Here is a 23,956-nt window from a genome sequence, read left to right on the forward strand (position 1 = left end):
TTGTACGCACGACTCTGATTGGATCATGTACTCAACATTGCTAACTATCAACCAATCGGCGCTCTCAAATCGAAAACGTCACAGTGTTTACCCGGAAATAAGCGTCTGCTGCAACAACTGCAACAACATCTATAATTTACCAATTTCTGAGCGTTTTTGTAAAGCTAAATCATATATTTATCTTATAATTCGACTATAAAGTACTGACTCTAAATGTACAGCGGACTCTTGCCAAATGGTTTAACCGAAGACGACCTCAGTCCAGATGACGAGGAGGATAATGTTGAGGAGAAGAGGGAGGGAGAGAAGTGTGACAGCTTTGCAGGGGAAAACACAGTCTCAGTGGTGGAGGCACAGTCCACTCACACTGCCAGTGATGTAGACAGTGATTCCCCGACATGCAGTATGCCTGGTATATCCCAGGAAATGTGGCAAGTATGTTGATTTGCTATGCAGTTAGCAGGGCTTACCATTCATTGTGTGAAATACAAGCTAGCTGCAGTGTAGCTGTGGTGTTATTATCTTGTTTTTACAATTTATGTTAAACCCCCAGTGCTTCTAAAGCTAATAAAATATGAGTTAAATAGTTTTAAGCCTATTGGACTATGTGTATATTATAACATAATGTGTGTACAGCAGAGGACAGTCTGGTTGTCTCAGTTTGTGAATTTAGTTTGTGTCAGTGTTAAAGATCCTTTGTGCCTACAGACTTACTGAATTCCCCCTCCGGGATAAATAAAGTAATTTTGATTTTTGATTTGATTGATTGTTGGAAAAATAATTCAGATCTCTTTCTTTAGTAAAAGTACTAATTGCACACAGTGAAATTACTCCACTACAAGTAAAAGTCCTGCATCCAAAACTTACTGAATTAACAGTACAAAAGTATCAGCATCAAAATGTACTTAATGTATCAAAAGTAAAAGTACTCGTTATGCAGAATGAGCCCACTCAGATTGTTTTATATATTTTATATATATTATTGGATTATTATTATTATTGATGCAGTATTATAATCAGTATTTTACTGTAATGGTAGGGCTAATTTTGACCACTTAATATACACTTATGTGGTTTCATTTATAAACATAGCTACACATTTTAAATTGATCATGTGTTTTATAAATCTCAACCTGAAAGTAACTAAAGCTGGCAGCCTAATGTAGTGGAGTACAATATTTGCCTCTAAAATGTAGTGGAGTAGAAGTGTAAAGTTACATAAATGGAAATACTTGAGTAAAGTACAAGCACCTTAAAGTTAGACATAAGTACAGTACTTAAGTAAATGTATTTAGTTACATTCCACCACTGGTTTGTGTGTGTGTTTAAGAAATTCCAGGATCTACGGAAGAAGAAAGATGAAATGCCAACAATGAAGGTCCCCAGAAGAAAGAAAAGAAGACGACACAAGAAAGGTGTCAGTGGTAATACAATGAAAATGTATTGTTTGTGCTATGTTGAACCACAATGGCTGCTTTTGTTAGCATGCATTTTGTCTAGTCCAGTGTGCAAAAGCATTCCAATCAGTCTTTATAACACAATAACATAAAATAATAGTAATAATAATAACACTCTCATCTATATTAAACTCTGAATACTGTATATGACGGATGACCTTATTGACCCAACAGTTTTCCTTGAATTTTATGTTTAGCCTGTGCTGATTTGTAGCAAACTAACTTATAAATCCTTAACTATGTCTCCTATGTCATTTAGCAGGAACAGAGAGTGAGGAACCGACAGAGACAAGGTACCAAATCATAATGTCTAAAAAGATAAATTCATTTATATAAAGATTCTTGTAATTTTGGTTGTGCAACTGTGTGTATCTGAAATTGTGGCCTACAGAAATAAAACGTTAATGTGAATGCAGCCAAATCTCAGACGTTGTGCAGCACGATAACACAATGATAACAGTGTTTAATAAAAATAAAAGCAGACATGGAAGCTGCAATAGATAAGGACAGAAATATAATTCAGTGGTTAAAAAACAATTGTATGCTTTAGAAAATGTGATTTGTAGTAGACATGCAAAAACAGATAAATTATTTGCCAAATAATCTGCAAGTCAGCAACTTCTGAGTATCAGCCAGTGTAGCATCATAGTAGTATTGTGTTGAAGGAAGTCTGATGAGGCAGTATGTGTCAACATTATATCTTTTTAGCAGCACTAATGATGTTACCATGCTGTGTGACAGTTGCTCATCTAGACATATGGATCTGATTTTAGCACAGACATTGAAGAGAGTAGGATGGACAGCACTAGTTTGGCTTATCACAGTGCTGGGCTACATGTAATAAACATTAACTCACATTTTCTCCGTCAGCAGAGAGCGTCAGGAGGAGCGGGAGAAGCACTGGGATGAGCTTAAACAGCATTTTGGTGTAAATGATCGATTTCATCCCCCTGCATGTTCCAAACCCCCTCCGAAGGTAACAAAGACTTCTGCCTTCCAACTTATCTGCAGAGGTTTAATACTGTGTCAGTCGTAGCTGTTAGTAACACCTTCCTATCCTTTGTGTTTCCGTGCCACTGTCTCCACTTATTGTTTTATGTGATATGACATATGGATTAGAAGAATCCTTATGCTAACTCAACCTGACACTGAGATGAATATTAAGGATTATGTTTGGCTACATTTAGTGATAAGATTAGGATGAATCTCCTTTCTTGTGTGCTCGAGATTAAAGTGAAATGTAGGTTTTCTCCTCTGCAAGAAACCTAATGAAAATCTAAATTTCACTTGACAAAAGAGAGGGTTAGAGTACCTGATACAACCGCTGTGACTGCAGCTAGAACATTTAAATTAATGGTGAGATAATAAATGGGTATGTACCACTGCTGTGGAATTCATCATTAAAATAAATTATAACTTTCTTTTATTTCAGATAGATTTCTGCACTTAAAGATGAATGGACATTTTATGCACAGGCTTGCAAATTGCCAATGAAGCAAAATATTTGCAAGCTTGATGAACATTATAGCTGACCCAGTGAATGGGAACTGTTCTCATTTCAATTTGAAATCCTTTTAATGATTATTTTGGAGTATTTTGTGCTTAATTTATCTCAGAGCAGCATAAAATTGAGTTTTTGCTGATTTTAGCCTCATTTTGAATAGGGCAACTATAAAAGGATAAAAGAAATGATTAACAAGCTGAATGAAACAGAACTTGTCACATCAACATAATGAGGGGCTCCTTCATCCCTCAAATGCAGTTCCTTGTAATTAATATATCATATTTTTTTTAATTCTTTCACACAGCCCTCACTTGAGGAAAAAGCTGTCAAAGCAGCCGGATGTCATTATTCATCTGCTAACAGCATTTCTTCAGTGACCTTAAAAACATGTTTCATTGCATAAAAGATGGCGGTCTGTCAGTTGGAGTTTTGTTAGAGAGTTACAATAGACGATAATTGAGATCACAAGTCAGGTTGTATCAGTGTCAGCTACATATTATATGCAGAACAATAAACTATATAAAGTGAAATCAAGACCAAGCAACCAGAGTTCTGGAGAAAATTGTTATACTAATTCTGCGTTTTTAAGCCTGATGGTATCATCCTCGCACTTTTACAGTTGAGTCAAGGTCCTCAAACAATACATCAGAGGAGACACATTAATAATTACAGCCTCTTTCCAGTGTATTTTTTGAGCATGATGAAATTTTGGGGGCTGAAGAAATCTGGTGCTCCGCTTCCTCAGATAGGCTCATCACAGCAGAACTGCCTTGCCATCAGTAACCGGGGGCCTCTCTGCACCCCCTTCTGCTTAGGCCTGTAATGGAAATGTGTAATTAAAGAGTCACATTTATGTTTGGTAATCTCCTGTAGCATTTCTAAGATTTCCCCACTAATATCCAATCAAAAAGGTTTTCATTTGTGAAGGGAAATCTACATATTTGTAGTAATGGCAATCATATTAAAAATAAGGCCCTGGGGACTTTTGAAGTTACTCTTTGATTTTTTTTCTCTCTACCCCTATTTCAAGAAAAAAAAAAAAATCTGAATTTTTTTTCCCTCTTCTGCAGTCCGGCCTAGAAAAGAGCATAGAGAGGGCCATAGCTGAAGGGGACATTGCAAAGGCGGAGGAGATGAGCGACAGACTCGCCACTCGAGAGGTACGTTGTGCTGATAAGAGATCTTTGGGGTGCTCCCGCTGTGACAAATCAGGCTAATGGATCCGTGGCCATTTCTGCTGCAAAGACATAGAGGAACAAAAACACACGCAGACACCCACCATTCAGTCCTGCAGCCCTTTTCCATTGAGTTAATGGAAAGCCCTCCCCTTAGTTTTGAAGTGCTGCAGTGTCTAAAGGACTTTTGGCTCTGCTTTTTAATGAAGGGTACATTGCTTTCAAGCCAACTGTTAAATCATTCTCCAGGTAAGAGTTTCATACCTTTGAAGTGTACATGTCCCTAAATGCAGTGCCTGAAGTTTTGTAACTAACCGCCTTGGCAGGCATCAAGGATCAAGTGGTTTGAAACTAATTTAGCATAAAATGTAGCCCACACACACATATAATTGTGGTTAAAAAGACATACAGCTGCGGTGTTACTTCTCCACTGGGGGAATTGCTGTACTTTGAGCATCAAAGTTAAACTTCTTTGTTTCATGATGCATGTTGCTTACAGCGTCCTATCAGCTTTTTCATTTTGTAATAATAGCAACACAAACATGTAGAACACCATGGGCTCACATTTCATTGTTGGTGCTGGATTGCAATAGAGTTGCAAAGTAGATGGTGCTGCTGGTTCAGAGAATATATTTGAGCATACAAACACAGCAGGCTCCCATATAATGTAATGTAAGGATTCTATACTGTGCTGTAGGTTCAAGTTACGGCCACCAGGTTTAATTATTTAAAGGGACACGTAAAGGCACATCAAAACAATCTAGATTGAAAAGACTAGTGCAGTGACCGTAGGAAGTATGTATCCGCACACCATCCAGCACATTCACATTGAACATTGATATTCGCTGGAAACTATTTGAATATTATTGGAAAATCGAACCTTGTAGCGCACTTTAAAACTCCGAAAGATAGGTAGGCTAAATAGACTTACAGATGAGATGAGTCAGGCGTGGAAATCCAGAGTGAATTGTGTTACTGACCAGGTGTAGGCCTATCACACAATGGGGCGGAGCTCCACTAAAAGGCGTCCCATAGGAAACAGTGCAATGGCGCAACACGTCCTATGTAAATAATTATATTTTGAAAAATTAATTTAAAAATCTTCAAAATCAAGGATGCACACCTTCGTGCCATGCACAGGCCACATATGAAATCTTAGATTAGTCTGACTAACGGTCAGCGAGATATGCCCTAGACACACACACACACACACACACACACAGACACACAGATGCTTCTTGCTTTTATAGATAGGTATGTACTTTTAATTTATCAGGGAACATTCCCTATTGTGTCCGTTACTTTAGAATGGCTAAATGCCATAAGCCGCCCATGCTATTGTATGGAGTAAAAGCCAGTCAGAGTTGAAGCAATCTAAACATTTTGTTGCTAAAGTTGCAGAATTTTTCGAAAATTGACTAAAAAAATCTCAAATTGTTTGATTTAAAAGAAGGAGTTTTGTATTCTGGGAACTATGCTTTTTATCACTTGCTGGCAGTGAGATGAGAAAAATCAGTACCACTCATGCAGTTGGACTAAATATGAAGCTTGAGTCAGCAGCTTAGCTAAGCATCAAGACTGTAAATAAGATGAAATGGCTATTCTGGCTCTCTGGGAAAGTACAAAAGCTTTCTACTGTAAAATGGTCTATATCTCAAACCTTAAAATGAAACCAATAGTCCATGAATTTTGTACTATTTCAGCAAAATAATTCAGTGTGAAAACCCACAAAAGTATGCCGGCATAAATATCCCACTATGCATTGCGGTAGTCAAAGCAGAGAAACTGCTATAAAACTTCAATTTTCATTTCTATACATTAAAAACCTTATTGTTTCATCTGCAACCACAAGTATTAATTTGCACAAAAGTATGTTGAGTGATAGTACACATGTTGGGTATTTTTTGCATATTAGAGATTTTGGATGCAGCTGCAGATTTTGGTCGGGACCAGTAACTTCTTGGAGTTCAGCTGGTTGCCTAGCAACTTTTTCCAAGCACTATTCACCTTAGCAGTCACAGTAAACTTCTTTCCTGGTGTTTTTAATGTTCACATGCTTGCACCTTTGCAAGTTAAGTTTTTGTCTTATGTACTGATGATTAAGCTAGGTCGCTACATCCCTGTAGGAGTGAATCATGAATCACAGTAGATAACATTATCTGACCTCAAACTGGACGTGTCACCCAAAAAGGTGATAATTAGCAAGAAATGACACTATACAGACTCTAAACAGAAGCACAGGTTGTGTATTTTTATGAGATTTTATGCATGCTATTTTAAAAAAAAAAGCTTTAGAAGTCAGTTAAGCTAGTCTGTGATAACAAGGGTCTGTGTTTTAAAATGAAAGAAGCAGTTGTACTATTAACTGAATTGGCATTACATGCATGGCCCCTGCATCTCCAGTGTGTAATGGACATTAGTGTGCAGCATCAGAGCCCTTATATTCCCATCTTAACTGCTAGCAGAGTGGTCAAATATGGGGAAGTTAAACAAAAGCTCCTGTGAGTGGCACCTGCGCTGTACTTTCAGAAAGCCTCTTAGAGCGCTGGTGGATTGGTTTTAGCCTGAGCCGAGGTTCTCGCCTTCCTGGCACCTGCCTCGCGTCTTGCCAGAACCGTGATGGGACGTGACAGCAGTCTGGCAGCCACGACTCATTGTTTAGCAGCGATAACTTCATTTCACAAGAGTGTAGTCAATTGACCATTTTGAAATCCCCCAAAAAACCTGTGCGACGTAAAGTTCTTTATCGTTCAGTTTGGGAATACAAAGAAAAAAAGCGTTCAGTGTGCAGAAAAGTGGCAAAAAGTTTGACAGATTCTGAGTCAGTTAGAGCAGATTATTTTATGTTAAACGATGTAGCCTGTAATGCAGATAGAATTAGGACCAATGTTTGTTTACAGTACTCCTGTTCACTTTTGACAGGAGCACTGTGACAAACATTTAGAGGATCAATAATCCCCGCTGTGGCCAGAATCAATTTCAAGGTTATAATTGAGTGGCTCATTTGGTACGCAATGGCTTAGATGTTTAATTTGTTTACGGTCATAACACCAAGACATGATTGTGGCAGGCTTTTCACTGGAAGAATAGGAACAGGTTTTCTTCGCAAAAAATGCAAAAGCATTCCGACAGCTGTGAAGAACTAAAGAGGCCTGTTTGTCCCTCTAGGCATTGTTTTGTTAAGAAATCGCTGGTACATGTTGGATGACAATGTCTCAGTGTATTTTCATCCTCAATCTAACGGTTTCCCACTTATCTCCTCAAAGCAAAGGCAAATGGAAGGAAGATAGAGCGCTTGCTGTCAGAATCCCCCCTTTTATAAAACGAAAATGTTTGTTTCTGCTGTTTCGAGCTCCCTCAAATCAATTAATGATTTCCATTTGCTCTACTTTCTTCTTTTTAATCTGAACATTAAAACAATTTGGTAAAAACCTGTTTTGAAGGCTCCTTACAAATTCTGAGATACATGTTCTTTCATCTGTCAAACTTCTGAGACGCGCCGCTCGGATATTGCAGGTTGAGGTTTTTTATTCTCATTACAGTTTTTAAATATTTCCTAAGGCTGTGAGTCTTTGTTTTAGATGAATTCATGAAGACACGCTCTGCTTTTAAGTGAAAGTATTAACGCCCCCGAAGATGGTGCAAAGAAATCACATCCCCTTTTAGGTAACAAAATATTATTTATGTCTATGTTGCTTAGACAGAGCTCCCTAATGTATTCCTTTAAACTATGCAGATAGGGATTCTTTTCTCATAAAGATGTCTGTTGATCCTCCTCAACACGTTTAGATTCCCTTTCACAAGCTTTAGAAGACACAAAATAATGTAAAAAGGCTTCTCGTCTTTAAAGTAGTCCTTCGAGTTCACTAGATTAAAAGGTGCAAGTCCTCCAATTAAGAAGACTGGGTCTCCATCCTGACTGCACATTATGTTACACTGCTGCCAGTTACATATGGGATAATTAATTCAGTAATTAGCATAGCACAGAGTGACTGACACACATAGTATAAATGGCTCACAGCCTGTCAGGAGGCCTGATAGCATCCAGCAGCTCATATTTGACAGATTGATTTTGCAGCCATTCCTGGTAAATGAGCCAGTGCAAAAAACTGATAACTCATCCGTACTACAAAGCACAGTGGGGCTTTCATGTCATCTAAAGTGTAGTATGACCAAGCGCCAACCTCCGGGGCTGAAAAATGAAGCCCACAAACTGCAGTTTCTCCAATGGCCACTTGAGAAACGATTATAAAAATGTGATATTATCCTCTGTAGTTTTGTTTTTCGCTGCGTGGCGTTTGTTGGGTCAGATCATCATTTTACTCACTTGTAACTAGATATTACAGAAGAGGATTAGGACCAGGTAGGAAAAAAAAAAATCATTAAATTTGAGAAAAAAAGTCTAAATACAATGTTGAAAAAATATGCATATAATATAATACAGTATATGTCTAAAAAACTCACATAAATTACATAAAAGCAGATTTTACCCAAAACAATAGTCATGGTAGCCTTCTACCATGAATAGCTCATTTATGTGTTGAGGGATTTTAGTTCAACTACACCCTTAAATATTGTGCTTATTGCTCATTTTATGACATTTATGAAAATCAGGTTGTAGCTAGCAGTCTACCTAACTGTTCAGATAGACACCGTTTCTCTGAAAACAATGTTACTCTGATGACTTATTGACACAAATCTGTGAATATCTTTCCAACTTTACCGAAAACAAAAATCATCCTCTCATAATTTTTTTCTCCAACTGGCCCCAGTCTTCTACCGTAAAATATCTCCATCGTTGTTGCTGTATTTTTTAATTTATGTCCTATTTCTTACTGCACTTCTGCATGTGTCAAAAATCAGCTATAATCAGTAATGTACATGCATGTAATGTAGTGGTTCAGTAAGTACATATATCTTCTATCTGAAGTCCATTACCATGTTCAACTAAGTCCCATAAGTTGTTGTAGCAATTTTTGGGTTGATATGATTTGTTACACACATTTAGTGCTGAATAATGCACTTAGTATTCATACCTAGAATGGATAAAAATGATTACTAAGTAGTGAAAGTAGATTCCTTGGTATCTCGGGTTATCTCCCAGATTGTTCCACACTTTAGGATTGATCCAGTAGAAGCGTATCTATATATTTTGGCTGAATATTGATGAGCCAAATACTATATCTATGCTGGTCTCTAGTGCACCTCAACACCTGAAAATAGTCTTAGATCTGTTCTTGCTTTGAAAGACCATATAATAATATACATTACCTGCATAGTGAATGAGAAAAAGAAGAGAAAGGTAACCAGAAGATGTGACCTTTTATTGTGACTCCATTGCAATAATAATACATTTTATTTATAATGCACTTTACCTTTAAGGAAATCTCAATGTGCTACAGGTTGAAAGCATAACAGTCTAATAAAAAGGATTAAAAAGGATGACGGACAAAAAAGGATTTAAAAAAAAGCTAAAAACAGAAGAAAAAGAATACATATATACATATACACAATCTAGAAACCATCTGGACAGGAAGAACCAAATATTTTGCTAAAAAGGAAAGTCTTTGATCCTTTAGCAGCTGTTTCAGTAAGTTTATTTGAGGAAAATTATAAAGTTATAGTCTTCAATTTAGTGAAATGTACCGAAGTTGACTGACACATTTTGAACTAACAAAGCAGAATCGTCGGCATAGAGAAAACGTTCACAGTCAGCTACGAGGTTCTTATACCTAATATCCTCTAATTACCTTAATAAAATTAAGTATTATACTACTTCAAGTCTTTTTAAATCAGAAAAATACAAGATTCTAAAGCTAGATTGGCATAGCTAATAAAATGTAGTACTAAACTACTATGATGATCCTTTACAGAGAGGACTTGTATTGGTGTCTTGATTTAGCGCTGTGTCCTAAATCAAGATGAGTGCTACTGTACAGTACTTCTTTTGTCACATTAATTAACCTTCTCATTGTACTATTTCATGCATTATCCTTACAACAAATAATTACTGCCTCACTCTTCTTTCTCTTTATGAAACTGAGCCACTGAGGTCTTTTGAAATAGTCAGGAGCTGTACTTTATATATAGTAAGTGGGCATATTTCACCACAAAAGACTGTCACGCCATGTTAGAGCTTACAGTTCCCCCATAGCACTCATCACAGCTATTAGAGTGGCATTACCACTTCAAAACAGAAACTCTCTCAGTCTGTAACAATAGGGGGTGTCAAGTCCATTTCATTACTTCCAGGAGCTAAAGAATATGAAAAATAAAAAGTAGTTGCATGGCTGCCGGCCTCTTCAGAAACAACAGGAAAGAAAGAAGGCCTGCAAAGAAACGTATGTTTTAAAAGGCAGTTTTTGTTTTCAGTGCAAAAGAGCTGGGCACTATGGAGGGTCAGAGTATATAAAAAATACCTGGTGTTGAGCTTATAGCGATAGGAAAAGTGTCAATGATACTTGACCTATTGAAATTAGTCTTTTTTAAGAGTTTTGATTCAAGTGATGATCAAATGTGTCTAGCAGGTGTTTACTGCAGTAAGTTGGCCTTATAGTTATATTCATTGATCCTTTTATTAACTGGCTACATTTCCATCCAATCACACGAGCGGTGTTTCCAGAAACATAGTTTTATGTGCATTTTTTAAAGTATCAGTAGTATCAAAATTTTATAAGACTTCCTCAGTTGTGGAAAAGGATCTCCACACTACACGACACAAGAGTTGTGCTAAGTTGTGACGCAAACATTTCAATCTCGTAACTGATCAACTTTTCCTGTTTTTAGCCTATTTCCGGATATTCCCATTATCTCCGGATAGCATGAAACATGGACAATACTAGCTGAGATGAAGGAACAATTCAAACTTGCCCAATTGAAACTAATTCCTGAAGACCTCTCTCAATTTTTCATTCGTGGCTGTATTAGATCGCCAAGACGACTTGTTTTGTTTCCGGTTCCCAACCTCTACTTCTACTGCCTGAATACAGCCATGCGTAAAGCGCAGTCTATAACTCCAATTTCTGACGTTTTGCTAAAAATTTGCTTGACAATTAAATAGACAACAGACAAAGTCAGCTGGATGGTTTAAACACATGACGCTGACCCAGGAAACAACAGTTTGTTTCCCAGTGTGGAACCAAAAGTCGACTTATTTAAAGTTACGTTAAATTGTAGTGAAGGTATGTATGGAATAGAGCTGCAACAGTAACTCGATTACTGGTTAGTTGATTGATAGAATTGATCAGAAACTATTTAACTAATTAAACAATTATTTGATGCTTTTCTTTGTCTATTTGTCTATAAAAATACTGAACAGCTGTGGATCTTTCAAGAACACATTCTAATTCTATTTTTGTCTCTTATCCAGTTATTTCTTACATTGTTTGAAGAAGGAAATGGTGAATAACTGGTGTCACTGTAAAAAAAAAAAAAAAAATCTGTTTAATTTATGGTAAAATACTGGCAGCTGTAATTTAGACTGAATAATCCCGTTATTTTTAGGGTAATTGTGTCATTGTGACACCATGGTATTTCTCCATAAATTTTACATGAAAATTATTTCTACACTCTATGACAGTAAAAGTTAAAGGTTTTGTGCTAGTCTTTGATTTACGGTAATTAAAAGTGTCTACTATGTTGATATACAATTTTTTATTTTACGCCATATTTCTGATGGGATTTGACCATGTTTTACTGTAATTTCAGTTTTTACAGTGTATATCCCAGTGTAACATCGTACCCACTTGAGTTGAGTAAGCCTGTCACAATAACACATTTTTAGGACGATATATTTTCCCAGAAACTATCACGATAAACGATGTCATTGTATCGATGTTGTTTTAGTTTTAGAACTATATTAGAGCATAATAACTACATCCTTTTCCACAGCAATACATTTTTAAATCGTGAGAAAATTAAACATAGGAATTAAAATGTGGAAAAGAAATATTTAAATATCCGAGATACATAAAACATTAATAAATAAACTATAACAAAATAAAATAGACTTTCAGGCTTTGTCAACAAAACATCGCAATGAAATAATCATTATGTATTATATGACTTTATTCTTTTTTATTTATTATTATTTTATTTTATTTTATTTTTCATTGTTTTGTGTGAAGCACATTAAATTGCTACATGTGTGAAATGCGCTATACAAATAAATATGGCTTGACTTGACTTGACTATTATTAAAATAACATATAAACAGCTGGAATGGCTGCTTGGGAAATATAGTTCGTTTTTTTTGGCAATTCCTGCTGTCTGTCAAACATTTGAAGCATTACCTTAAACACAGCACAAAAAAGCACAAAAAGGCAATATATTGAGTCCAGAAAAAAACAATTGTGTCCATTTTTGAACCTGGTCTCACAGAAATCAGTGAAATAGCCACGGATTTCGCTTAACTCGAAATCCGTGGAATAGCCACGGAATCGCTCAAATTTCCGTGAAACTGACTTTTTTTTTTGATTTCGCTACAATGCAAGTTAAAGACTGTCATATCCCGTGGCCATCCCATTGATATTTGTTCCTATTGGTTTGTTCCAAGTCATGTGACTTTCAAGGTTCCGGCGGTCAGAACAAAAAACATGGTGGACAGTTCTCTCATTTTTAGTGAAAAAATTCATATTTTGACTTTGTTTCTGCATAAAAATGGATTTTGATCACATTTCTAGCGAGAAATATATGTTTTATTTTCTAAATATTCACTCAGTGAATGTACATAATCACTTTGTATGTTGGAATAGCCACGGGATATGACTGTCATTAACTTGCATTGTAGCGAAATCCGTGTCAGTTTCACGGAAATTTGAGTGATTCCGTGGCTATTCCACGGATTTTGAGTCAAGCAAAATCCGTGGCTATTTCACGGATTTCTGTGAGACCATGTTGCCATTTTTATATATCTAACAATAAGTCGATATAGTAATTATCGTGGCAGGCCTAGTGTTGAGCTGTGCTTTGTGTTACTGGCCTGCTGTTGTGTTGGATTGCTAACTGGTTGCCTGAAGCCCTCTGGCTCAACAATCTTAACTCAGCCTCATTTGTGACCAGTTGCTTCCTGATCTCTGGATGACCTTTGACTGGCAGACCTCTTTAAAGACCCCGTTTTGAGCATGATTAACCCTATCAGTCTAAACTGTTTAAGAAAAGCTCACTCCTAATAGTTAGATCACTTAATGTACAATGATTAACCTAATGAATATGTATTAAGTAGAGCCATTTATAGTTTCTGTAGTGTTTGAACTTGCGGATGGTTATAATATCCCTCATTATGTCCCGGCTTCAATAGAAGCAGCAGCTGAAAGGAAAAGCCACACTGTCCTTGAAATCTACCCTTTGGAAAGCTTCGCTTAAATGCTGTGAAACAAAGGTGTCGCGGCATTTTTTCGGAGGAGACATGGTGGCTTAGTTGAAACAAAGAGCTGAACTAAGAGTGTTTCATGATATTTATGTTATTTAGCACCTTTTTTTCTTCTTGCCACCTTCTCCCCGCCATGCCCCGTGTTTGTAATCAAAAAATTAATGAGCAGCGCCTTTGTGGAAAGTGAGCTTTATCAGATTCTGACTTTCCCCGCCCCGCATCCGAGTAGGAGGCCGACTCCGTCTCCCCTGCACGCCCCCCCAGGCCACCTCGCACAGAGTTTAGGGAAACTCTCCTCTTTGTTCATTTTTCCTTCAGCATAAGCAATTTATCACTGAATGAACTTTTATTGTATCTCTGGATGACTCACATTAAATTTTCGCCCATTAATTTTGAAATGGATTTTGAAATGGGTACTAAGCTTTTATCAAATGCCTGGGAATCTCATTTGGATTATTGTATTTCATTAATTACTTGATAGACAAAGCATACTTTTCAATGTAGATTTGTGTGCTGTTTAATTAATTAGCATGTTTTCTCTTTTAATTAAAGCCATTTTTTTTAAATTAAAGCCCACAGCAAAACACATATATAATTTGTTTGTAATTAGGCCTTAATTGGTGGTAGTGGAAGCTTAGCACCCTCGGTTTCTTTTTTCATGATTGCCATTTTATTGCCAGTCACTCATTAATTAAACTGTTTTTTCTAATTAGCTTATAAAACTGTTGATGGCATATTATTGTAAGTGTGAGTTCAAAGCTTGCTAATAAGCCTACCCTACTCAGAAGAGGCGAGATAATGGAATGTGCACAAAGCAGGCGAACTTTTAGAGATTTTTTTTTTGTCTACTCCCTAAAGATGACATGTCATGTGTATCTAGCATCAGATTACTAATGGAGAAAAATGTAGACATGGCTGTTTTACTGTGCCTTTCCCTGGAGTGGCTTTCTTTTTGTCATTCTGTTTGTCAAAGTGGAGGCAAGATTATGTAAAAAAAACATGGAGGTGCATGTTGTGATACTGGACTCAGCATTGTAATGGAAATAATGCCATATTGTAATTATTAATAGGTTCACATCGTAATCCATTAAAATACAAGTTACCATTAACCTGCTGCAGCTGCAGTTCAGAAATCAATATATCAGCTGTAGCATTTGAATGTAACTAAGTACTTTTACTCAAGTAGTGTGCTTAACTACAAGTTTGATGTACTTTGTATGTGCACACTGAGCACAATAATTGATATTCTCCATACTTAGTAGCAGCTCCATGCAAGTTGATTATTTCATTTCATGCCACTTTATACTTTCACTCAACTTTAATTCAGAGATGTTGTACTTTTTGCTCCAGAACATTTTTTTTTACAGCTCCAGTTACTTCACATATTAACATGTCACATGCAAAACATATGATGATGCGATGAAATATGATGCATTATTATATGATAAACTACCCAGTTGTATACATTTGAGCTAAAACAATTAATCGATCACTCAGTTAGTCAGTGGACAGAAGTTTTTATTTGCAATACCAGAATGATTATAACTGAGATATTTACAAGATCCAATAATGGTATCATGTTCATAATACACATATGATAATTTCATGGTAATAATTCAGTGCCTTTTGAATAATTCCTCTTCTTTTTGTACACTTTTATACAGTTATGGTTACAGACTATCTCTTCACATCCCCACACAACATTATTATGTTACATTAATTTGCCATTAATTTGCCAAAAAGAGACAAAACCCAGTAAAAGCTGAATTTTGTTAATATTCTATTGATTCTATTCTATGATATATTATAATAATATCATAATCAGATTCCTTTTGACCATAATAAATGTGTACCGAACTTCTGATATCATAATATAGCCCAATTTGCAACTATTATGATAACTGATTAATGCTTTAATTCAGTTTTTCAGCAAAAACACAAAACATTTTATGGCTCCAGCTTCTTTACATATAAGGCTTGCTTCCTGTCCTGCATGTTAAATGATTGAATAAGTAGTTTGCACTTTTGTTTGGACAAAACAAGCAGTTTAAACAATTCACCTTTGGCACTGGGGAATTGCAATGGCCATTTCTCACTATTTACTGACATTTAAAGACCAAACAATTAATGGAGAAAACACCTAGTAGACTAATGGGTAATGTGAATAATTAGTGGCAACCTTCTATAATAATAATAATAATAATAATACATTTTATTTGTAAAGCACTTTTCATACAGAAATCTCAAAGTGCTACAGAAACCAGAAACAAGAAAGAGAAAACTCATTAAAATCAGCAGTAGATAAAAAACACACGGGTAATAAAGTACATTACAGTATAGTACATAAAATAGTGTACTGTAATGTACACATTTATGCATCAGGAAGAATAATCTAATGATGCAATACATAAGACTATAACACTTTCAGGGGCCATTATTTTGCATTAAGTACTTTTGATTCTTTCACTATATGTTGCTAATAAAATGTTAAATAGCCTTTTAAAAGCAGGACTTCTACATTAAATATATATTTATTGGTTTTGCATTTACTCAAGTAAAGAATCTTGATATTTTCTCCACAGTTTTGGTAATTGGATTGATAGATTTAGTTTTTTTTTTAACCTTTGAGGTTTGTATGTTGTGAATCACATCTATTGTCTCATACAAAACCTGAAACTGGTTGATTTGCATTCTCTGTGTTTACTGCAGTCTATTACTTGTGTCAAAATGAACTAAGTGAATGAAACCTAGCCTTCCTTTCTCTTTAATGCGATATGGGTGGTATTGATTGACCTCTTGATCTCTTGACCTCCCCGATGTCGCTGCAACACTGAAGCTTTGCGGCCAGCACCACATTTTTCTCCCTCCTCCGCCTCAGTCCTTAGAAATTATGCTGAAATAACACACAAGCTGCCTAATCTGATATTCATTCCTTTCTTATATAGCCCTGCTTTCCAAAGTTGACTAAGGCCACATTATTTAGGCATTAAGGTAGTGTGATAAGGGAATTAGGCTGGTCATTAATCGTTTACACGTCAAATGCAGCAGAGCAGCTCGGGGAGGTGATTTAGCGAGGCAAAGCCATATAGCCCTTGTTAATCCACCTCTCACACGTTTTAATTGGAAGAGGCTTCCTGGATAGGAAATTTATGAATGGGTTTAAGGCCATTTCTTCCTTAAAGCCATCATTTATTTCTTATTGTTAATAGGAGCTTTAACACTTTATCCACATGGAGATGTATTTTTCTCCTCTTTCATTCAGCTATTGTCTTTCTGCACTTGCTGTTTAATTGCCACAGTATTTTGTGAACCCTGCGCCGCTCATAAAGACTTCCTAATGCTTCCTTTATTTATCAAACACCTCAGAAATTATGCACTAGAACAGATGAAAACAGTGTGTGAAACTGTCATTAAGACAGACTTGGTTTGTCTTGTGTATGGCTTATACAGCAGCCATGGCAGGGTTTTTTTTTTTTTTTGTATTTAGGGCCCCATGTTTGGGTCTCCACTTGAATCTCCATGACGACCCAAACATGAATGAACAGAAAACGGTACTATTGACTTAACCCTCCTAGTGGCCTTAAGCTGCTGCTGCTGCAGTGCCAGCATTGTGTACCATGATTTTTTTTGCCCTTAAATCTTCCAAAGGTCAGAGTATTAATCCTCTGAATAAACCTTGTTTTTAACAGCGCTGTGCCCAGGCCACACAAGAGAGAGAAACATGGCTGTGATGGACACTTAATTGTATATTAATATGTAGTGGAGTGGGAAGAATTGCCTTTTAGGAGCCACATAAACAAAGAATGCAGGAGGTTTCCTGTCTCCTGCTTTTATTCCAGCTTTGTACGCTCATTCTTATTTTTCCAGCAGCCTCTGATGTGAAAGGATTTGGCACTAAGATGCACGCAAGGGGAGGGGGAAAAAATCCTGAAAAGTGGATCAAAAAAGTAAATGAAAAATAATGTCATATTACTGAAAATATGAGAGGCTAATTTGTGCCGACTTTTTGCTAATTTTGTTCTCGCCACAGAAAGAGGAGCCGTCACCTGCTCAGCGCCACAGCGCTGACAGTGCCAGTGATCCATGAAATAAGCTGCCGCTGGCTTTGTTCAGATAAGAATGAACAAATCTGCACAATGTACTGCTCTCGGAATCTCATTTTCATACTTGCATGCAGGCTAAAAGAAATAAGCTGTTTGCAGGCTTGATTAATCAGACATTTGAGGGGTTTTTTTTTTGTCTCTTTGATCTGTTCTGTCTCCTAGGTAACTTGGTTGACATTAATGTTGAGCCCCAGTAAAGACAATCAGGGATTGTAGACTAAACTGATAAAAAAGGAAAAGAATTAAAGACCTTTAATGCTTTAAATATAGTAAACGCTATGTTGTGAATTTAAAAGAGGGGAGAAATGAGGGGCATGGAAGTGGGTTTTAATTTTGCTTTTGGAATGTTTGGGAAGGGAAGACCTTTTGCATTTCAAATGCAACCCCACAGGAGAGCAGGTTAATGTGGGTAATCCTGGTGTGGAGGGAGAAAAAAGGAAAATCTCTGTCTGTAAATCTCCAAATGAAACCATTTAGCATCATGCAGCTTCACCCAGAATGAGCCAAAGTGGGGAGGGGGCTCTGCAAACACAGAGACCAGGAGCTGTTCTCAGATTTGTCAACAATTTAATAAACGTCTGGTTTATAATCTCCGCGTTCATCGCAAGACACTCTAAAGCATTTAGCATCTACACCACTCCATCAAGCAGCAGAAAAAAAAACCCTGGTGTGGTTGTATCTGCTCGCAGATCTCCTGCAAATGTTGGAGCAATCACCCGTTATAACTCTCTTTAAGAGGTGAAAACATGATTTGAGGAATTTAAAACCTATAAAATGGCAAAAGAACTGGAGAACTGTCGTAGCATGAGCGCTTCAGGTTATGCAGACGCTTTCACAAATCTTCCAGTGACTGTATAGATGAATGCCTTGAGGGCCCAGCCGGAGCCCAGTACTTGCAGCCAGCCGAAGCCCTTATCTTAAATCCAAGCAAAGTACCATTAATCTTTTTGAAAGACCTTTATGGCTTTTAATGTATCCCAAATTAGAACATTTTACACCCTTGGTTCCTGAAATATGGTGATAAAAAGCCTTTAGAGTTTAATTTTTCCTGCCTGCTCGCTCTGACCTGCTTAATCCCAGCATGCATTAGGAGATATTTTAGTTTCAGTCTTTCTAATAAAGTTTATCCCACTTAATTATAATTGAAACATTTTTTTCCAGCAGGTCTTTTTTTTTTTTTTTTTTCAAGTGGCGCAGTGGTGGCACATTTCTTCATTACCTTAAGACTTTCTTTCCCCCCTGATTGTACTGTGAATATTACAGAGAATTACCCAAAGGTTTGGTGAAATTGTTCCAAGTTGTTTATCAAAGTTTGCCTTTGCTTGAATAATAAACCTATCTCAGGAGTGACAGAGGAGGCAGGATTTTTCTCTTTGTTTCCCGTGCTTCTGTGTGACTGGGGTTATTGGGATTATTCTGCTTCACAATACATACGTCTTCCCTGGGATTTGAATGTTTGCCTCTTGCAGTCACGGTCATTCTCTTCACTTGTGATTTTCAGGGACTGCCTGCAGTACTCCAAACAGAAAAGTCTCTTTTACGCTGGTGATGAGTGAAAAATGCCATTGCTATGTTGTTTTTTTGAGGCGGAGGGGGTAAAAAAAAATGGCAAAATGCTGAACATTGTTTCTCATTGTTTATTTATTCCCGTTATTTCATTTGCACATTAAACAAAAAAAAAAAGAAATAATCAAAGAAAGAAACAATGTGGGGGAGGAACTATAAGCCAGGAGCTTAAAAATATGACTTCCTCTTAAAACACCTCAAACAAAAGGCAAAATTGATTAGAATAATTCTAATAAAACACTGCTCCTGTAATTCATGGAGCTACGGGGCACTTCACCCCCACTCAAAACACTCTTATATATCAACATTTTGAGCACTGTGTTATTTATACTGTAGGGTTGGATTTTTAAAGAATAAATACAAAATCTCAACTACTGTTTGTTTTCATTATTGATTAATCTGCCAGTTATCTTCTTAAATTAATTGTGTGGTCCAAAAAGTATTAAGAAATGCCTTTCACGTTCTGTGATGCCTTATTCTTATTAACAGTACAAATAATATACTACAGATATTAAATTTACTGTAACAGAAAACCAGGTAATATTGATATTTGACGATGAGATGAAATCAGTGAGGTTATGGCACTTTTCCCTGATTTAAAGACTTATACAAATAATAAAAAATCAACATTTTTTTTGAGTGGGTAGGCAACTGACTGTTTTAGCTTAAGCATCCCTCTAAGAAACAGGAAAGCTCATATTTATACAAAAACGCATAACAAAACCACCAGATGTCTTGGGGGAGAAGATTTGCTGGACAGTAAAGCTGCACAATATGTCGATTTTTTTTTTATGGTCAACTTGGACAATAAACACATTGCTAAAGACTGCAATATTGGACATTCAATAAAGTAACTCAGGCTGTACTGAAAATTTTCATTCATAATTATGACCTTTGAATTTTAAATCAATGTTTCAATTCTATCCATTCATTGTGGTTAAACCAGTATTTCTGCACAGTTGCAGACAAAGATGAGGCTACACTAATATTGAATATTACTATTATCATACTACTTGTAGTGTTACATTCCAGTGGTGGCTGCATAGGATTGTTTCCAATCCTTATGATCCAAACAATATTCAATTGTAAAGTTCAAAAGTCAAATTTATTGTAGTAAGATAGACTTAAAAAATCTCACATCTAACAGTATATTCTGGCTTAATCTATATTTGTTGGTGGTTAGTCTTTCAAAATCAGAATTTTCACTCAAAAAACATTTTGCTCTCCCACTTGCTGCACACAAATTATGTATGTATTCATGCCTGAATTCAACAAACTGACATATTTAATCCAATGAATCACTTTAAAGATTGGGGAGGGTTTTTTTTGGAGGTTATGACGTCATAAAATATGGCGACAGACTTTTGAAGCCTTGTTCAATAACCTCAACAGAGGTTTTAAATGGTCCAGCTATTTGGTACATTTGGTACATTTGGTGCAGCCCTTATAATTCCATTATAATTCCATTATATTACATTCAGTGTGTGTCTCTATTTTACACATGATACACACAATGCTGTTCACTCTCAGAAAACCCTTCGCTGCTAGGAATCGCCTGATTGGTCAGAATCTGCACACATGCAAGTGACGTTTACAACCCTGATTCCAAAAAAGTTGGGACACTGTGTAAAATGTAAATACAAACAGAGTGTTTTAAATTCAGATTTTAGAGTTAGTATATATCTGTCTGAACATAAATTATTATCTCTTTGTACAGTTTTCAATTGCATATATGCCACAGAGGATTAGCAAAAGATCTACTCTATTCTGTTATATAAACATTTTAGACAGCATCCCAACTTTTTTGTAATCGGGATTGTATTAGACGAGTGCTGCTGTTCTGCTGTGCGTGGCTGAAGGAGGAAGGTGTGAATGAAAGGAACTGGTGCTTAGAGTTGTAATAAGGCAAATTGGTAGAACGTCCATTGTGATGCGTATAAGGATTTATTGAGTTAGTTTGAATTGAGTATCAGTAGAAAACTGAAACTTCATAGCTTTAAAATGGAACTATTCTATTTTTTAACGGTGACTTTTGTGTTCAGCTCAATGTTCAATTTGTTTAATATTGAATGTAATAATTTCCTTCATTTCTTTCATTCAAAAAGCATTGTGTTGCCCACTGAAAGCAGGAGAACTTTAATATCTGTTTATTTATTGCAAGTAATATCGTGATGTATGTTTTTGCGTATTTTTTTCTTATTGGATAGATAGATAGATATACTTTATTTATCCCAAGCTGGGAAATTACCGTGTAGCAGCAGCATTACACACATAGACAATAACAACACAATTAAATAAAAGAACAACCTAGGCATACTTCAAGCAATAAAATATAAAAATACAATAAAATATAATAAAAAATAAAGTGTCTAAAGAAGGAGTATGTATTAAGGAGTAGAATAGAATTCCAGTGCAGAATAAATATGAATATACAGTATAAAAATGTTGGTGCTATGAAACAAATAAGGTGCAATGAACAGTGTGCATAAAAAAAACACATAAAGTGCATATACAGTATGTAATGAACCAGACTAGAGTAGAGAGTAAACAAGCTTGTTTTTTTTTGAGTTACAGTGAAAATAAAGCAGAGTATGTTTAATTAATCCATAATTATATGTTAATTACACATAAAATGTGTGATTTTACTTGTTAATTTACATTTTCACACACTGTACCTTGTACCCTTTCACCAGTCCTAATGTAAAATGTGTTCAATTGTGGAAGAGCAGGGCAGCATTCATGTAGCGGTGGTGCTGTGGTGTGGAGGAGGCAGCACGGGGACGCAGAGACGCTGACGAGAAGCCTCCCTGACACATCAGTCACAAGGCTTTTTCTCGCCACAGACTGATTTCCATTCTCTAATAGGCCTCTCCTCTGTCTGCCTCTAAATAGCTGGCTGTGAAAATCGCTCAAGCCGCTGATTGCCGTGACTATGTGCAACGCAAACAGGAAGAGGAAGCTTTGAGGGCAGCGCAGAAAAGGAAGAACCAAATAGCCTGGGGGTAGGACGTCTCTCTCTGTCCTCATGTTTGTGTTTGCCATCATATCTTCCATGTGTGACACTCTGGGCTCAAGTACAGTGAAGATAGAGCTACTGAAACCAGCATTAGCCGGACTTTGAATGATTACTCACGCACAGATTGAAGCTGACAGCTCAAATGTATTCAGTAATTTATTTTTTTTTCTCCCTGTGTTGCAGGTTTGAGGCTAAAAGACGATGGGAAACCAAGAGCAACATGGGCTTCATGTGACAAAACGCAGAGGAGCGACTGTTATTTTTTATTAAGTTAATTTGATAAAAGTCGTGTTTTTTATGGCGGGCTGATCCTGTTTCTTTTTATTCTCTTTGTATATTTTGAAGACTTCTCAACAGCAGAGCGCGAGGGGGGGAAAAGTCACACAGTTGGCTGAGGAAAAACCAATCCACAGAGTACAAGAGAGAGACAAAATTATGGAGCATTCAAATTAATTCCTAAGGCGCCCATTGGTGTCTGCATTGTGTTATTTTTCATTACATTTCAGTGATTTGAGCGTTCTGGCCTTTTTTCTCTCCCCCCCTTCAAATTAAATCTGGTGTACATTACTGGATGATGCGTTTATTTATTGCTGTAAAGTGGGTTAATCACGAAGGCGCTCCTTTCTTCTTCCGAGGAAGAGAAAGGAAAGATTAGGGCCCTAATGCAATGTACAGGATAATGTGCGATAGGATTTGGGAGAAGAAAATGAAATTTGGCTGCTGTAAACAGTTGTGAGCAGTTGTAAACTGGAAGTTGAGTGAACGTTTTTCGGGGGTGGGGAGACGGAGGAGGAGGGGGTGAGACATGAAACAGAGGCTTTGCTGTTGGCCCTCACCCATGCTGGGAGACATGCTATTGTTTCTCAGCCCGAACAAGAGGCACGCGCTGTTTCTCGAAGCCTAACACTCGCCGCTCATTGTGTGATGAGCTCTCTTCAGCATCTGTAAACTCGTCTAGAAGCGTCGATTCCTCTCGCTCCCACTTTGATCTTTTTTTGATCTGCAGCGTTTGCCTCCACAGCCACTCGCGCTTCTGAAACGCTCATTCAGATTCCAGGAAGTGTTAATTGCAAACAGCATGCAAAAAAGCACAAGCACGATAATTACTTTTATTCATAATGCTTGCTAATATTTTTTTTTTTTCCAACCATAGAAAATGATTGCTTTGCTTCAAGGTAATGAGAATTAAAATTAATCCCACCTAAGTTGTTTGCATTGCACATATTTGGGCACTTTGTCCCCTGGTGAGCTGCAGGATTCTCATAGCTTTGCTGTGTAGGCTGAAACAGGAAAAATTAACTAAACATCAGAAATAAAAGTTTGAAGGCAATTATGATACAAAACACCTGAGCTGAACAAACCTAGATATGACACGAGTGTGAGAAACAAACGCTGAAATTTGTAAAAAATCAAGCTTTTGGTATCATTTTCCATCCAAGCAAATCATATGACTGTGTGTCTGAGAAGCTGTCAGTTGGTGAGAATTGGTGCTAATTAAACTATTAATTATCTCTGTAATGAGACGCGAGTTAAAACTGCGTTAAGCACATCAAAGTACAACATGGGATTTCTTCACTTTGATGACTGCTATGAAAAATATATCTTGACTGAGGAGTGAGGAAACATCAGAGATGCTTTATTAACGAGACAAAAAGTAGTCACATTTTAGAGCCTTCAAAAGCTTTTGGATAACTCCTCGAGAAATGGATTAATAATCTTTTATTTACAGGTGTGATTATTGTATATTTCATAGAGGTGACAACTG

The 23,956-nt window shown here is 36.7% G+C and overlaps 1 protein-coding gene across 10 annotated transcripts; it reads left to right on the plus strand.

Moving 5' to 3' along the window:
• The first annotated feature begins 88 nt into the window (after window positions 1-88).
• Window positions 89-22,491, plus strand: fam204a (family with sequence similarity 204 member A). Of its 10 annotated transcripts, none has more exons than XM_059358775.1 (7): window positions 89-435; window positions 1,331-1,424; window positions 1,717-1,750; window positions 2,328-2,433; window positions 4,032-4,121; window positions 22,068-22,177; window positions 22,375-22,491. In XM_059358775.1, the coding sequence occupies exons 1-7, from the start codon at window positions 214-216 to the stop codon at window positions 22,424-22,426; spliced, it is 708 nt and encodes a 235-aa protein (XP_059214758.1). In that variant the 5' UTR covers window positions 89-213; the 3' UTR covers window positions 22,427-22,491. The 10 variants fall into 10 exon arrangements, with proteins under 10 accessions (XP_059214758.1, XP_059214759.1, XP_059214760.1 ...); XM_059358776.1 differs by having other exon boundaries at window positions 2,331-2,433; XM_059358777.1 differs by having other exon boundaries at window positions 1,720-1,750.
• The last annotated feature ends 1,465 nt before the right edge of the window (window positions 22,492-23,956 follow it).

Source organism: Centropristis striata, chromosome 20 (genome assembly GCF_030273125.1).
Source record: "Centropristis striata isolate RG_2023a ecotype Rhode Island chromosome 20, C.striata_1.0, whole genome shotgun sequence".
Lineage (NCBI taxonomy): Eukaryota > Metazoa > Chordata > Actinopteri > Perciformes > Serranidae > Centropristis > Centropristis striata.